The 18014-nt window shown below is 39.1% G+C and overlaps 1 protein-coding gene across 1 annotated transcript; it reads right to left on the bottom strand.

The window, feature by feature from the left end:
* Nucleotides 1–715: 715 nt before the first annotated feature.
* Nucleotides 716–13762, bottom strand: RNF175 (ring finger protein 175). Its single transcript, XM_040613172.1, is given in 8 exon segments — nucleotides 716–886; nucleotides 2004–2156; nucleotides 2812–2871; nucleotides 2873–2933; nucleotides 4522–4629; nucleotides 5541–5628; nucleotides 5631–5694; nucleotides 13637–13762. Coding segments are annotated over 8 exon segments (831 nt in total).
* Between the last annotated feature and the right edge of the window lie 4252 nt (nucleotides 13763–18014).

Consider the following 18014-nt stretch of genomic DNA (forward strand, 5'->3'; position numbering starts at 1 on the left):
TACCTGTAACAACTGATTGCCAAACCACCAGATAACAGAGCCGGGCGAAAAGACGTCCACACAAAATGTGTGTGTTCCCACCTAATCTGTTGTTAAGGAAACTGCAGAGAAAATGCAACAATAGGTAAATCTTGGTGTTTTTCTTAGCCAGGCTCAAAGAAAGAGTATTGAGTTAAAATTATGAAATGCCTTTTCAACTTCTCTAACTCACTTCCTTTTTATAGGGATAAGGTTCAAATTAAATATCCTCCCCCAAATGGTTAAAATAAGCTTCAAAAAAGTAAGCCAAACTTGGCTTCAACTCAAATAGGTTTCTACAGGTGCAGCAGCAGATCTTTTATTTCATTTGCTAAAGTAAAAATTTTGTTTACTAACCACCGATAGAAAAGGGAAAAACCAGCACTTGCTCTGAAAGTGGATTATATCAGTTTTGTTATTTCATTAAAGAGCAAAATTGACTGCATCGTGTTTCTAAAACTGTGATTTACATTCTTTAAAATGTTCCTCTCATTATAAAAATGATTTCAGGATGTCATCAAATCAAGAAGGAAAATACATATGCACTTCTCTTTTCCTAGCTTGCTTGGGGTCTTAGATAAGATAAAGCCAAACAGAACTATCATATTTCCTAAATATAAATGTTCCTTAATAATAATTGGTTTTCAATTTATTTAATGTAGCCATCTCATCGCTCCACTGCAGATCAAAACAAGAATTAGTAAGTAATCAGGCTATGGTTTAGAAAAGCCAAATCAAAAGCATACTTGTTAGGGAGAGGATATGGGTTACTTAACATCCTCTCCACATCATCTTTCTCAGGGCAGTATGGGCAAGTTTGGTTCTTGCCAACCACAGATGGATGAAACTTCATGAAACCCAGTATAAGGTGTACTGTTCAGGAATCTTTCAAATATAAACAAGGCCCAGTGCTTACATCTGCAAACTTGGTCAAACCTAAGACTCTAAGCAAAGTCCCTTTCTAGAAGAAACTGTCAGCTTGGCCTTGCTGTAACAAAGCTGAGTAGCTGTGGCACCAAAAGCAGTTCATAGCCTGCTTTCAACATATCTTGCTGTCAAGTATGAAGGTGTCTGCTGCTGCAAAAGAAAATGAAACTAAACCTGAAGTTTGAAGGAAGCAGGAGCTCACTGAAGTAAAAATCTCATTGCTATTTTATTCTGGCATTTTGGTCAAGAACAGACTCGCCCAAGTGCTCTTGTGATTTTTATGACAGAATCGAGTCTGTTGATTCCATGGATTTTGCTGTGACACAGCTTTTTAACAGGCTGTACTTTAAGAGTGATGGGAAGACACTTTGCAGGGATCTGACTTAAAACATTTTGAATATTGAGATTTATTTTAAAAGTTGAGTCCAATGTCCTGAACATCCACATTGGTATTCATATTTTCCAGCTTACAAGAAGCCAGGATACTTTTATGAACTACAGAAGGGGGTGATCAGTAACATTGTTCCAGGACGTACGTGACACCTTTCATTTTAGTTTCCGGAATGCAAAATACTGAGCTGTTTGGTACCCCAAACTATGAGGCATTGGCTCTTCTGTCAGACTGTAGAGTATCTTAGTGCCACCGTTTGAGAATGGCTCCACATCTGCCTTGAAACTACCCAGCAAACACAGCCCCAGGCACAGCTGGAGGAAATCCTCTGCTGTATGTGGGAGCTTGCATCAGCAGACCTGAGCAATGGGGCAGTATCCTGCCTAGCACAGCGCCAGGCACAGCCACCTAGGCTGTGCACAACGTGCCTGGAAGGTGCACTTAGGCCTGAAACTGTAGGGTTATGGCCACTCTTGCATCAGTTTGTCAAAAAGCTGTGCGGCCTCAGCTTATGTCATAGAACTGAAATGTATTTCACGGTCCTATTTTTACTTATGTGCTGTTGTTTCTGAATGTGGTTTTGGTTCCTTTTTTTCTTGATATTTATTGCTGTTGCTTTTTCTTTTTTTTTAATGCGGCACGAAACAGGAGAAAACAACAATTCCATAATTACATGGAAAGAATACACATGATTACAGGACAGCTGGTAGGTATTTTCAATGATCCCTTCTTCTTTTATATCCACAAAAATTTTCTGCCTGCGGACTGTGCAGATGTCATTGGACAAATCCCTTTTTGGTATGCCACTGGTGGTGTAAAACTGTCAAGATCAAGTTTACAGGGAAAAAAACGTCAAAGAACAACAAAATATTTGCTTATAGTCAAGGATGCATAAACACATTTTAAGTGCTGTCAAAGATAAGGACAGCATGAAAATGGCTGCAGTGGTCTTAGTTTACTAGTGCCGGGATGCACAGTTAACAAGAAATAATTAAAATCTTATTGCTGATGCAAGAACTTTAGTAACCCTCTGCTTGACTTTAAGTAACTGGGATATAAGAGAATTGTGCTGAGATGATCACTTTATCTGGAAAGGGAAGATAAGAGCTATAAAAAGGAAAGGGCAAGAAGAGGCTTTTGGGGGAAGTAAAAAGCTTGTCTTCCTATGGCAATTAGGAAAATTACGTAGCCTTTCGTACATAGGGACCTGCCTGTTAGAAACCCCAGATCAGGCCCTGGCATATGTCACTGGCTGCTACTTCAGTAAGACTATTCTTCTAACCATAACATTGAACAAGGGAGTTCAACAGATTGTCCATGGCACAAAAACAGGTCTCTTCAAGGAAAAGCAAGGTTACTTTACTGCAAGAGTATCCAGTAGACTTTATTCTCATGAACTCAGGGGCACAAGAGCTTCATGAGCTCACTTCCAGTCCTTACAAGCAGTATTCAGGATGACGATGCCCAGCACTGACACCAATGGTGGAAGCCATGTAGTCAGAACAGATCCCTGCAAAGTGTCTTCCCATCACTCTTAAAGTACAGCCTGTTAAAAAGCTGTGTCACAGCAAAATCCATGGAATCAACAGACTCGATTCTGTCATAAAAATCACAAGAGCACTTGGGCGAGTCTGTTCTTGACCAAAATGCCAGAATAAAATAGCAATGAGATTTTTACTTCAGTGAGCTCCTGCTTCCTTCAAACTTCAGGTTTAGTTTCATTTTCTTTTGCAGCAGCAGACACCTTCATACTTGACAGCAAGATATGTTGAAAGCAGGCTATGAACTGCTTTTGGTGCCACAGCTACTCAGCTTTGTTACAGCAAGGCCAAGCTGACAGTTTCTTCTAGAAAGGGACTTTGCTTAGAGTCTTATTATTATAGAGAACAATTAGATACATTTCATTGTTTTGCAGAAGCAACAAGATCAGCCAAATCTCAATCAGGTGTAAGAGACCAGTCAAAGAAATGTTAAGTAATGTAGCTAAAAGCCCACTGTCCTCCTGAATACAAATTCCTTGTAATAAAATCTTCGCTAAATTGGAGCAAGTAGTATTTAACCCCCTACCCCAAAACGCCCCCAACCCAAAATAGTCTGCAAAAATATTAATATCTGTTGTCATATCTCTGAGACTGTATGTGTTACAGGTCTTGGGAGACTTAAACCTGGCTACCAAATACTCGTAATACCAGAGCTTCTCAGCATTAAAAAGGACTTGTCGTTTCTGCTGCCACAGGGCACAAAGTAAGAACCTTTAAAATAGATTCAACAAATATCACAGTTATATCTTTAAAATACACTGGTGAGGGAGTTTAGCTGGTTAAATAAAATACCTGAACAGAATAAATCTTCACATTATTGGTAATACAAAACTGTTAAGTTTCTGCCAAGAACTTTCCATCAGAGTTATGTACTTCTTGGTTAATCAACTATGCAATATACGGGCAATAAATCAGACATTTAAGGGAGCAGATGCATTATGTAGTTGATCTACACAATCTTGAGGAATCCCTGGAATTTCTGGTCAGACGATGCCTCACAGAATCCAGCACAGTAGTTCTGACTGGACTACCAGTCAGAGAGAAAGCTTGGAAAAGCATAAAGAAAATGCAAATTCTACCCATGCAAAAATTCTAGCTGGATTAAGAGGTTAGGTCAGGAATCATCTGGACATACAGTATTGCCTTTGGCAACAGTCAAAATAAAAAGAGAAAATCCTAGCAACTTTATAGCCTGGTAGAGCGGGAAATGGTGATTATCAGAGATTATTATAATGTGGTTTTGATATGAATGTGCTTATCTATTTTTACCCTTCATGTCAAGCCTTTTTATGTCTCATATCCTTCAGGTACATAAATGAAGGACTGCAGGTTAACTCAGCAGTTAAATTAGGGGATTAAACAAGAGAAGACAGTGGCTGTATGAAGTTTAAGGGGTTTCCCCTCCTCTCTTCACACCACAAACTAAGTTGCAAAATGACTAAATATCAAACTTCACACCAACTTTGCAGTAATGAAAATAAAGAAGTAAGAGAACCTACAGCTACGCAACATAAAAGAGATTTCACTTGTTGAGGTGGGTGGTGAAGAGGCCAGCCTAGAGCAATTTCACTACAAACAAATTAAAATCTATCAAATAGAGAATCGTAACAGTTGCCAATCCCAGTTTTACCTGAAGATACCCACCTTAAGAACATGTTAAATCCAAACAGGGTAAATATTATGGCTAGATAACCCACAATTCCAATCACATAACTCAGTTTATAGATCAGGAGAAGCCATTTGTAGACCAACCTACAGAAAAGAGAAAAGAGATTGCTTAAGACCTTGCATATTTTGCAGAGTGGTACAAAATGCCACATATGTAGCTTCTACTGAAGTATTTGTATAAATTAAATGGAAGTTTTACACTTCTGTATTTCTCCCTTACTTAAAGGTGAATTTGATTTCTAATACAGGAAAAAGTACAGGAAAAAAAACCAAACCTTTTCGGTTTGCTTCAGTCTTCACAAGAAATGCTAATTGTAAACAGATGCCTAACATAATTAAAACTAACAGTTGGAAATTGTGAAGAAGGGAGAGAGACATAGGCCAGAGCAGGCCAAGAACAGGTAAAATACAACTAAGGTAAGTCAGATACAGTCAATTCAGTATACCACCAATGAAATTTATCTAAAATACTTGAAACCTAGCAGAAGCAACCTCTGACCCATTAATAGCTGTCTTTGTGAGTCTAGGGTGGAGAGGCAGAGTTTCAGAAGGCTGGAGAAGGAAGAATTACAGACCTCTCTTTATGGAAGCTGAGGGAGCTCTAAGGAATAAATTCAAACTATTTGGTATATATACCAAACTGAGCTCTTCAGGCTCAGTCACACCTGGGATGACTGCTGATGGTAAGGGTCTGCAAAATGAAAAACAAAGATGGAACTGATGGAATGAATTTAATTTTAACTCTTGTTTAATTATTTTTCATTTGCATGCCATGTTTGATAAACAGTGGTTTAGAGGAACTTATTCATATTGCAGTTGGAAGATTACTTCAAATGTAACTGTTAATCACACTTTTTGTAATCTGTGAAGATTTGTTCCAGGAAATTCTTATTTGCTTTTCTCCTTCTACAGGTTTCCTATAAGAAACAATACCAAAAAAAACCCACAAACAAACAACAAACCAAAAAAGGCAAAACCAACAAAAAAGGACATACTGTGGTGTTCTTCCCAAGGGAGGTTTGTGGGTTGCTCTGAAAGTGATTTGAATGGCAATAACTGAGAGCACTCCCCACATGGACAGGATCTCCACCAGTAAGGTCTGACAGTGAAATAAAGAGGAACGACCCACATCTGCAGCAGTGTGACCAACTTGGCCAAACTGAGACAGAAATTTCCAAGTAACGACATCCTATGGCTCCATTTTGCATGGTTAGATTTGATTAACAGATCACCAAACTGTAAAACTCGTACAAAAAAAATGTGACGTGTGCAGCATCTGACACAGGAGAGCCTTTGACCCTAAAGTACAATGTTAGTCTGCCTTGCACCCTGTAAATAATTAATAATCCCAGTGTAGTAAATGGTTATAACACTGAGATACAATTCATCAGACTCCCACATCCAATCCTCAAAAAACTAAACTGCCTATTCATAGAATTAATGTTACTGAAAAAAACATTAAGGTTTGTTTTCTAGCTCAAATTGTATATGGTGACTGCAGGACTAAATCTTTGGGAGCAGCTTTCTGAAACTGGTGGAGGCAGTTTGGCCTTTAAGCCTTAGAAGTGCTTTTACAAACTTTTAGAAAGGCACATTTGGCTGCGTTAGTTTGGGATGCCACTCAGTTACACAAACACAGCACCAAAAGTTTTTCTTGAAAACTCTTCCTACAGCACAACAAAATGCTGTGGCTTGAACTTTTGAACCTTTTTTTCTAAATGAAATTATTTCAAACTTGGTATGTATATTTGCTTGAATTGCCCACAGTGATGAAATATTCTACTTCTTTTCCAACAAGCAAATATGTGAAACCCACTGAAGAGTCAAAAGCCCTGTAACGTCAGTTCTCTCCGTGATTACATCAATGAACTGTGGATTTGGAATTGTGGAAGCCTAATGATGACAAAGATAAAGCAGGACTGACTTTAATACATGTTTGTAGAGTTAGCTCCTGCATTTTTACAGAAAGGTTATGTCCTGGTTTCATCTGGGATAGAGTTAATTTTCTTCTTATTAGCTGGTGCAGTGTTTTGGATTTGGTGTGAGAACGCTGCTGACAGCACACGGATGGGTTGGTTTGTTGCTGGGTGAGGGTTATACTGAGTCCAGGACTTTTCAGTTTCTCAGTCCCTGCCAGTGAGAGGGTTGGAGGGGCACGGGGAACTGGGAGGGGACACAGCCAGGGCAGCTGACCCAAACTAGCCAAAGGGATATTGCATGCCATGTGATGTCACACCTTGTGTATAAACTGGGGAGCATTGGTCAGGGTGAGCTGACCATTGCTTGGGGACTGGCTGGGCATCGGTCAGCAGGCAGCTGTGTTGTGCATCACTTGTTTTTCTTTCCTCCTTTCCCTTTGGATTTCATTCCTCTCCCTCTCTCCCTCCTTTTCATTATAACTGTTATTGTTGTTATTATTGTTGCTCTTTCATTTTTATTTTATTTCAATTATTGAATTGTTCGTATCTCAACCCTTGAGTTTCACATTCCATCCTGATTCTCCTCTCCATCCCTCTGGGTGAGAAGGGAGTGAGTGAGTGGCTGCATGGCATTTAATTACCACCAGGGTTAAACCATGACAGGTTACTAAAAATAAAGAAAAATAAATCTAAGGGGAGATGATTTTCAAATTTTTGTTTGATTTGGGGCAGGGGGATTTTTTTAAAAGCAAACAAAAAGCACAATCCATCTAGAGTAAAAAGCTATTTCTATGGAAGAAGAATCTCCTTCCTTGATCCAAGAAGTAGAATTCTGAAGGAATGTGTGTTTCTCCCCGTAAAACCTAACACAGTTTTGCCACAGATTTCAGTTGAAGCAGGACTGGATTATGATTCTTCTAAGAAAAAGACACTTAGAAAAGACTGCCCGAAACCCCAGAAAGCATATAACTATTGAGCAAACTGGTATTTCACAATGTAGGTTTAAATATATTAACAGATAGAAACTCCTGTAAAATCATTACCACACAGCATCATTAGATCACATCACTGATGCATTTCACCACCTGAATTTACAGGACCTGCTTGTGACCTTTACAAGTCTGCTGCTTGTGACCATAAAAATGACAGCTCCTTCCATGCTGCACAGCCCTTCTGGCATGCTGCAGGTCAGTGGTCCACACACATCCCTGAACATGGAGCCTGAGGTCTCCTGGCCTTCACCAGAAGCCACCAAAGGCTCCTTGTTGCCTGCCTGCCTTGCTAGTCGGATATGATCCTCCTCCAATGCGCTTACGTGCTGTGCGTTGCTTTTTTTTCAGTAGACTGAAAGTAAAGTCTGAAGTGACAAAGCCCAAACTGAACAGGCATGCATCTTCGGTAAAGTAGTTACTTTCTAATACAAACCTGTAACAGAACTTTGTTATCATGTTAGCTGTAAAATAAAATGCTAATTAAATAAAAAAACAGTATCACAACCTTTGCTCTGGGGATGCTGTTATCAGATCAATTGGTATATATTGTTTGCAGTAATTGTTTCGAATTTTCTTATTGATTTTTATGTCTTCCAGGTTGTGAATTTTAATACTATTAGCCTCTACATGAAATTTATTAGTGTTTTGTCATTTAAATGAGGAAAAAGATAGGAATCAAGTTATGCAGATGAAACCCACAGTATTGATTTATTATTAATACTGAAAGGTCACCATCTGGACAATTCCATAAAATAATACATCTGTATTGCTGCTAAATGGGAGCTTTAACATCTGGATCATATTATTCCAAATTTTCCTCATCCACCCATCATAGCAAGAGGAATTTCCTGACAAATCAGATTGCTGCCCAAAGGTAAAATGTTTTTCTCATTACCGTACTTTAAATGAGCTCAAAAAGACCTAGAAGTGAAGTCAGCATCAGCATCATAGACAACTTTCCCATTGTCTAATTATGCAGATTAAATAGGTCATACAAGCACCGAGTGAAAAATGTCCATCTGTCCTCTGCTTCCCTCACAATGCTCCCACTACTCCGAGCGAGTAAGAATGCCTATCACCAGCAATTTCAGCAGAAGAGCATTATTCCGCTGTCCTTTCCATCTTATAGCATATGGTGAAAACTGCATACATAAAGAAAATAACTGTAATAATTAGATTTATTGTGAGGGACTGACCTTACCAGAACTTGTTAACTTGGCAATGCAAGCTAACTGACTCTTTAAAAATCTAGTTCCTTTTGATGTGGACATATTCAAATACTCAAAAACATATGCATGGAAGAAATAATAAATCAGCTGTTTGGGGGTTTTTTAAGGTTTAAATAATGTGCTTATACTTTGATAGTACATTGGAAACTGGCAGGGATTTCTATATTAAGTAAATCAACCAACCTTATTTTCAAGATTTGCCTTATTACTTAGGTATAGAAATAAATGCTGTCATAACTATGCTGCTTCATTTTTCAACTGTATTCCAAAGTAAGTTCTCATTACATGACTGTCACATGGTACAAGATACACAATCAGTAAAATGGGCAACCACCTATGGGACTAGATGTAAAGCTTTTGTTTTTGAGATTGTTCGGAGACCATGACAAATCTGCCTTTTTATCTCAGATATTTTAAGACTTCTGTTATGCAAGAGGAGAAAAATTTTGTCCGCATATATAATATTTCTTTAACTTTCATCAATAGACAGCTTCTGACAGCAAGCAAATTGCATTATAGGAATCAGCTGAGTACCAGGATAGTATATATAGGAATCAGCTGATAGTGAGAATTTCCTTTGGGAAAGTACAGAGTCAAAGCACTAATAAGCTTTTCCCTTCCTTCTCCATTTGATATGCTAGACTGCTGCCTTTATGTTGAGAAAAATGAATAAGATAGGCTAGGACAAGGCAGGAATGGTTTTTCAAGGATGTTAATTCTCTGACTAGGATTCTTTGTTGCCACCTCACATCCCAGAGCACATACTACAGTTGCAAGCACATCTTACTGGGTTAGAGGAGTGCAAAGTTTGTGAGTGAAATGGAGAAATGAGAGCATTATCTGAACACAGATACAAGCCTATTGAAAAATCAGATTTTTACAATGTGAACTGGCAGAACACAGGCTCCACATTTATTTTTTTAAATTTCAAATAACAATAATAAAATTCTCAAAAGTAACTGAAAAATTATTATTTTCTTTAATCTGCTTCCTCATCATATGGGAGTTAACCCCAAATGTCAGCAACGATCTAGAAAAATAACCACCCACAGTTGTCAGTAGCCTACATTTTATTTCAGGCTAAGACTTACTAGAAAAAACCTACTCCTTATCCCCGCCCCCTCGTGCTAGGATAACACCCCTGTTACTCTATACGTAGCCATCTGGTGAAGGGTAATCTCTTCCCTCTTGCCAAAATTATCTACAGCTGAGCCTTGGTTGCTTTGCTGCAACTTTTTTGCTCTGGCCTCTTTGAAATAGGAGCTTTCCTAGTATGCCCGGTTTTGTTTTGTTTTGTTTTTTTTCCTCCCCCAGGAGATATTTTACATTCTTGATAAGCCTGGATAAGGCTCTTTTGGAAGATACATGCTGTTGCTGTTTCTCTTGCATCTAGTAAGTAGTAGCTGCTTTTTTACTTTTTTTTTTCTTTTTTTCTTTTTGAGCAAGCTAATGAATGCCCTTTCCATTTAGGGCTGATTTTATGCTCCCTTGGACCTTCATTTCCTTTTTCTTTCAAAAAGAAACCAAACTTTTCTTCCTTACATGTTTGCAAAGCACTTTGAAGGGGGGGGGGGGGGGGGAGTCAATGACTGCAATCCTTTGTTTTATTTCTACTAACAGGACTGTGCAATTCCCTCTGAGCTCTTACTATGTCTAAGAATTGCGTAAGCATCCAAAGCAGGGATGTATATGTGCAAACACCCACCATGACCTCGAAGAATCAGACAGAAAGGTTTGCCTGATGCTGCCTTCCAAGCCATGATATGTAATGGAGGGCTGGCTACTTGTTTCTTTGATTTCTTGGGACAGAAAATAGGAGAAAAAAAAAAAAAAAAGCAGTTTTTGAGCAAAGAGCTGGAGCCTCCCGTTGAAAATAATGTGTTCTACCTCTTCATCCAATTTCTCTTCTCTTTTGCTCCTAAAGATGCAAGCGTGTTGTTACAGGCAGGGGAAAGTGTTTGGTTTCTTTTCTTCAGTATTAGATACTGCTGCGCATAACCTACCTGTATGTGAACTACACAGGCATAAACCAAAAGGTCAAAAGCTGGACAGCAAGGAAGAGAAATGCATAAGCAAGCAAAAGTAGAGGGCTGTTTTCTTTTTAGTGAGCATGTGGCTTTTTTTCAATTTTTGACTTATTTAAATGTTTCCTACCAAATCAAACAAAAATGATATGCACGTGAACACAAGCATAATAACTGCCACCTGGAAGAACTGTAATGCAGAAGTCTAGACCTGCCTGTACTTAGGGAAGCAGTAGATCTTGTTGTTTATTTTTATGTTAAATGGACAATTTCCTGTATGCATTAACAAAGTAGGTTAAATCCTAAATGTGACTATCTACAGTTTTTGCTCCTAAATCAGAAGGTTTCTTTAGCTAATATAACAATGTGTACTAGTTATTTTTCATATGTCTTGGGTAAGGATCTCATTAATCATTCTACTTTGTATCAACGTTTGTCCTATTTGTTACCCTTTAAAGCACAGTGGATCAGATTTTGGCAGTTACTATGCTGACAGAAATTTCTAACTTTAACTTTGCTGCATGACATACTTTTAAAGAAAGCAAGCTAATGCAATGAGATCAACAATATGTTCAAAAACTGTATAAAACTATCTGGATATGAAACATTAAAGCAATTAATACACAAACTTGTAAGTTGCTTTGATGACAAACACTCTTGTTACCTAACATGGAATAAATGCAATATCCATCTACTGGCAGAGATACACTGTAAGTAGCATTCACTATTGTAAAGTAACTTCATACACAGATAGGTGGTAGGTGTGAGAAAACATTCCTCTCCCAACTAAAGAGAGCATGAAGCGGAACGGCCAAAAAGTGCAAAGTGAGTTTCTCATTCTCAGTGCAAATGTCAGCTTCTGGTGCTACTATTTTTACTGAAAGAGGCTCTGTTTCTGTTCCTCTTTTACTGGAGAAGGAGGTCTTGCTGCTGCCACTCAGCTATGCACTGAAAATTGAGGCCCCAACGTGTTTCTAGTGCAGATGGTCTTGGGGTTTTTTTTTGTTTTGTTTTGAAATGCACTGCAAAACTCAAAAAAAAAAAAAATCACAGTCTTACTAAAGTGTTGCAATGGCTGTAATTGTACTGGAGCCTCCCTAAATTAGACTAAATGCATTTAAAAGTACTTTTTTTCCATATTGGCTGTGTAGGTGTGACTGGCTACCGTAAACAAATAGTTGGGAATGAAGCTTCAGTTGCTGAAGACTAAGCTAAACAAGTAATAAGACTGTAAGAGGTGTAGGCGACTGGCATTTTTGACAGAGGTTAGGCCTACGTAGTACGTGTCAGCTTTAAGTACTGCTAAGGAGGATAACACCAAAGCAACAGAGTGCAAGCTTTTTAGATTCCCACAGGTTTTCCCAGTCAGATAGGGACTTTCCAAGCTGCTTATCATTGCATGCATACTTAGAATTCAGGTGTGTATCAGCACTGATTCAATACCAGTCTCATGCAAAATATTTTCAATGGAAAACAAAGACATGGACAGTGTGAGTGACTTAGTCACTTCAGTATTGTGTTCTTTAGTCTAAAGGTCTGTTGAAATCAATAAGACAAAAACTAATAGAAAAAATACTTGAAAAGCCTGAACTGAGATGCTGACATGAGCATAAAATTATTGAATCATACAGCAGAACTGGTCTAGAAGAGAAGTTAAAGAGAACATAATGGTAAAGCAATATTGTATATGATTATGCTATACGTGCTCAGGTATTGTGTGTGCTCAGGGTCAGGATTGTGTGTTTCTAAAGGTAGAGAATTAGTGACATGAATCTAAAATCCTCAGGGAGCTGTGCTACCTATGATTTCATTAGACACTTCACCTGTATATATGCTGCCATGAGAAACATCTCATCACTGCTCCTAAAGCTGTAAAGTATAGCTGAAGAGCCTGTTTCACAATCTCTGTATTGCAATTTTATGCCACTGTGAAACTCCACTAACAGTAAAGCTGTCATAGATAAGGCTGGTTTTATATCCCATACTAAAACAGTTTCTGTAAATTGTATCAAGGTTTTGTTCTTTAGCGTTTAACAGACCTGTCACATCAGGAGGTATGATGCTTTAGAGTCTGAAGAGCAATTGTCAAAACATAAAGTATTGATTGTGACAGTTATTGATGCTACTACTATTAAGAAGTTCACTTACCAAAAATTGGATTTCAATCTACGAATGGCTTAGGGCACTCAACAGCTGATGAAGATGGGAAAACTAAGCAGCTGCTTGTGTGCTTAAAATTCTGCCTGTCTGAAACATCTGTGTAATCCCCATATCTGTTTAACATTCACTTAAAACTCACATTGCTTTTTAAGAACTGTCCCTTTCTGAGATGCCTAACTTTTTTTTTTTTTTTTTTTTTTTTTTTACCTATTGAATAGGGAGGTCAGAGGTGGAAATCATGTCACTCTAGTTTTCTCAGGTTTTCAGAAAAGTCTGTGGTAGGGGAAAGGAAGTGAGCTGAAGCACCGTAAGCCCCAGTTTTATCACCTTAACCACAAGACAAGCTTTCTCACTAATTAGGCTTGTGCATGAGTAACTTGATGAATAGAGGTCTTGGATTCATTCAGTAAACCCTCTGTAGTGTTACTTTAGCTGGATAAGGGTAGTGACTTTGTTCTCCTACCTAGTCCATTATTAGACAGTTGTTTGAAAACTCAAAGCCTTTTCCTTAAAAGCCTTCACCTGCTAAAAACTGACTATAGTATCAGTATGCATACACAGAAAATAAAATACAAGTTGTTTCTTCTTCCTACATAAAAGCTATTCTTCACCTGATCAAAAGCCATGGCTTGCTGTTTTCCACAGAGGCTCGGTCGTCTAGGTGTAAACACTTAGGAGTATGTCATGACTCCCAACTGTTAGTTGAGAAAGATGATGTCTTAACCACTACAGCTCCAAACCTGCTGTCTTTCTGACAAGCTATTCACATTGCACCATCGACAGTGTCTTTGCTTCCACTGAACAAGCAGGATTTGGGCAACAAGCAAGGTTGCAATAAGAACAGGAATCGTCTCCATTCGCATTGATTCAGAGCCATGGTGCTTCCCATGCATTTCCAGAGTTGCAAACAGAAAAGAAAATTTGCGTGCTATTAAAAAAAGAAAAAAAAAAGTCTAGATTGATTTGTTATACCTAAAGGGGACAGTAAGCCTATGTACTGAGAGATACTTTATGAGGAAATAGGTTAGTGTTGTTATGCACGAAGGTAGAAGGTAACAAACCAGGTGACAATACTTGGTCTTTGTAATTAGAGCTATTATCCTGAAAAAGGAAATGTGTAGTAAAGTAATGGGCAGACAGTTGTCTTTTTTTTCTTTTCTTTTTCTAGTAACTTGGTCCTGAACATTAATATAGCCACAAATACATACTGCTTATAAACTTTGAGCAGGCATTTCATAACCATGGATCTGAGCCCCACGTAATCTGCTAGCCCAAGGTAAATGCAAGCACAGAAGAGGGCTTAAACCCGTTTCAGCTTCCTTCCCTATAAAGTGAGAAATGTAGCTGGTATATATCTTCCTTCTAGAGGTAATAAAAGTGTCTTTGAGCCCCTAAGGAAGGAGGGGATTGTCTTGGAGTTATAAATCAGCCTCCTTCATAACCAAAGCTGAGTGAGCTTCTGTGTTAGAGATCATGCCCATGTAGTAAGAATCTTGATCTTCATCTGTGCTTGACTCAAATTAACTTGGATGTTAGTTTTCCTCTGACCTGGAGCTTTCTGGGCCTACATTTCAGGACTCAACAGCACCTCCTGGCCTCTAGATCTGTGTATGCACTGAGTGTACCCCAACTTAACCCTGAAACAAAGTTATAGAGACAGACATGCACTGTCTCCCTTCCCCTTCCATGCTCTGGTCCCTGAGGGGAGAACCACTGTGCATATGGGCTGGAAGGCAGCAGCAGCATATTCTGGTTGACACCTACCATGGATGATATGTGGATTGAGACCTTGTGTCATGGTGGCTGATGAGCAGCATCTACTCTGTCCAGACACAGCCAGTGTTACACCAGTTGGGATCCAGATTTGGGCAAGGAAGTATGCAAAAGCCCAAAGCCATTCTTTGTTGCTATCACTTGCTATCCCATGTTGGGCAAACTTAGAATTCAGTTAAACCTTTTGACTTCGCAGAATAGTGGATATAGGTTTAAAACATGTGGTTCTTTCTACCCCTTCTTCAGAAGCAAATGTGCAACAGTAGCCATGCTTTTTTTACATTTAAAAAGAAATGGCTACATGATGGATGCTGTGCTTGGATGCCACAGCAGCACCGAAGTGGGTACCAATACCATTGTCAAATGTCTGTCTTTCCAGCTTTATGCAAGTACCACACCTTCTTCTGTTAACTCCCTGGAAGCAGCTCATCAGTGTGATGGACTTGGTGTCCCTCAGGCTGCAATCAAGGGTGCCCCCTTATGGGCAGCACACCGGCTGGTGGGCAAGTCTATAGCTGGAGATAGCATAATTAATATGCATCCTAAAGGCAGCAACAGGGAGATAACAGGCTTTTCTCTCCACCCCCCACCTTAAGCAGGCATTAAAATGATGGTTGAAGGACCATTTCTTTATATTAGACTTGCAAGGACAGGAAGTGTTATATTTATTGTACCTAAAGGAAAACGTTGTACTGCCAACAGCAGCCTCTGTAATGATTGCTGCAAAGCTGTTCCCTATTTCATTTTGCTGAGCAACTGATTAAACTGACAGAATAAAAAGTTCCAGTGAAACTTCTCAAGAAAAGAAAATTCCTTACTAACGACACTTCTGTGAAGAAAATGTTAAAGGTTTCTGATATTGCTATAAATGTACAATTCATTTAACAAAACATTTACAAGCAGTATGTAAATTAACTTGCTTCCATTGTTCCTCTGTTGATAATAAATAATTTTCCTGAAACACATTCAAACCAAGTATTATAACTTCATAGTGAGCAACAGCCAGATGGGTTTTCTCCTCTTAAACCTCACCACCCCTTCTGTCCTGTGAGTTGCTGAACATGTTGGCGAGTTCCTTCTGCCCTCTCGCCTGGAAGCTGCTCAGAAACCCAAAGATGATGGTCATGAAATTTCAATCACTGTGATGTATGATGGGTGCAGCTAATGAATCCTCTCAGGGTAGCCGACCAGCAGGGATGATGGCATACTCCAGAGACCTACAGTTATAGCATAACTTCAGCCAAAAGTGACCTTGGCAGTTATCTGGACCAACTTCCAGTCCAAAACAGAGTGAAGGACTTCAGGTTGCTCAGGGCTGAGTTATTATCTCCATGGATGGATATTTCACTGCCCCCATGGGCCTCCCATGGCAGCAAATCCTCCTCTTCAATACATGAGGACAGAATTACTGCAACAAAATTAGCAAGCTGATGTTTAAACGAAATGTCTCCTAGGCTTCATCAAAAAGGTCTAGGTCTGATCTTTTGGCTACTCTAATTAGGCAGCTGTACAAGTCCACCATAAAGCATGCGGTAAAGTTCACACAAGAAAAGGCTGAAAAGGGGAGTCTGAGAGTATTTGATGAAGTTTAAAAGTAGCACTTCTGGTTCCAAACTGGGTTCTGCCAGAAAAGGTCATTATCAAAGATGGTGTTTAGCTCTTGTTTTTCCTTCCAAATCTTGCAATTGTGTAAATAAGTCTAAAAATTCTGAAACTCAAGAAAATATTTTTTTCTGATTTTTATGAAAGTTTGCTGTTTTTCAGTCGAAATATCCATGTTTGGTGGTAGTGGTTGTTGTTGTTAATATAACTTCAAGTGTCAAGGTGACACTTTATGTTGTTTTTTTTGCCAAGTACATCTTAGCCCTATGGGTAATGAGTCCTGGCGTTTTGCTAAGTACTGAGGGAGATGCTAGTTTTACCATCTGCCTTAAGTTACTGTGTGGCACCTTGTACTTGTCTAAGGGAGAAACAGGGAATGCAAGTCACCATTCACTTGGAAAAAGACATATACTTCTAGAAGAATTTAAGATACAGCTGCACCTAGCAGAAACCAAAACTATCTAGATGTCCAGCTGCTACTCTCTGCTTCCTCGGTCTCTTTTGCTGTTTCTGCCAGAAAAAGTATGAGACAAGTGACTCATGATCTCTTTGGAGGAAAGAGAAGAAAAAGAAGAAAGAGAAGAAAAAAATTCTTCACTATACTTTTGCAGAGTCAAGCGAAGGCATTGACAGTGCGGTCTTAGTCAGCAAATACCATAAAACAAAGACTTGCTTTTGCAGCTCATATGTATGTTAATGTACTTTTACAAAAGTACTGGACTACACATCTGCAAACTGTAGTCTCATCACAGGCAAATCAAATTGCAACAATTACACTATACAGCTCAAAGCAGAGATGTTTCAATTCACACTGCATTATTTATTTGTTTACCAGCTAGCAAGTAGCAGACAACTTGCAGATTCTGAAAACGCATTCATATCTTGCTAATTGAACCTGATTCCTGTTGTTACTATTCAATAAAACTGGAAATAAGCTTGAGATAGTTTAGATCCCACTTTTCTCAGTACTGTACACAATAACATTTTGACTCTGTAGCAAGCTAGGAGCTAGTTAAGAGGTAGGCTACTGGGCCTTAAAAATAAAATTAGTTTTATTTCCAAGGCAGCAGACCATTTGCTAGTATTTCATCATATTATATTAGTATACTCATTTCCAACTTATTAAAGTGAAGAACTTGTACAAAATACTAATTTTTTGTTTCCCCCAACCCATACTGATAATGACACTTTTTCTTCAGGTATCAGCCTATCTGTGCCAGCATTTGGATGTGGCAGTAGTTAAAAATCCAAACCATTTAAAATAACAGTTCATGGAGTGTTTTTAACAGTGAAATGAATCTTTGCATCTCCAGACTTCCCTTTTTAACCTCCGACTGTTCTCCTCCTCCTCTGTGGTGGTGGCAATGGCTTGGTGATGAAGGCTGCCCTGTGCTAGGTGAGTGTGCTGTGCAAGGCAAAGACCAGAGCAGCAGGTGGGCCTTGTCTGTAGGGCAGTGAACTGGACAGGAGGGTTTGAGGAAAGTACCATGAGATGCTGCTACCTGGGTGCTGCAGTTCGTGGTGAGGGGTTGGGAGAATGAAGAGCAGAAGTAGTGTATACAAGGAAGCATGGTGGAGTATATTGACAGTGGCCACAGAGAAATACAATGTGTAGAGGCGAATTCTACACAGCAACGCAGTGCTCTGTGTGTAGCAGTGGATGTAGTAACCCTGAGCAACCCTGGCCATGAAGGCTGGCTAAGCAGTGTAGGGGAGAGCACTGGGGGCTGCTGCGTGGCATGGGAGCAAAGGAGAGTGTTGTGGGTGCTG

The sequence above is a fragment of the Falco naumanni genome, chromosome 1, assembly GCF_017639655.2.
Source record: "Falco naumanni isolate bFalNau1 chromosome 1, bFalNau1.pat, whole genome shotgun sequence".
In the NCBI taxonomy this organism is placed as follows: Eukaryota; Metazoa; Chordata; class Aves; order Falconiformes; family Falconidae; genus Falco; species Falco naumanni.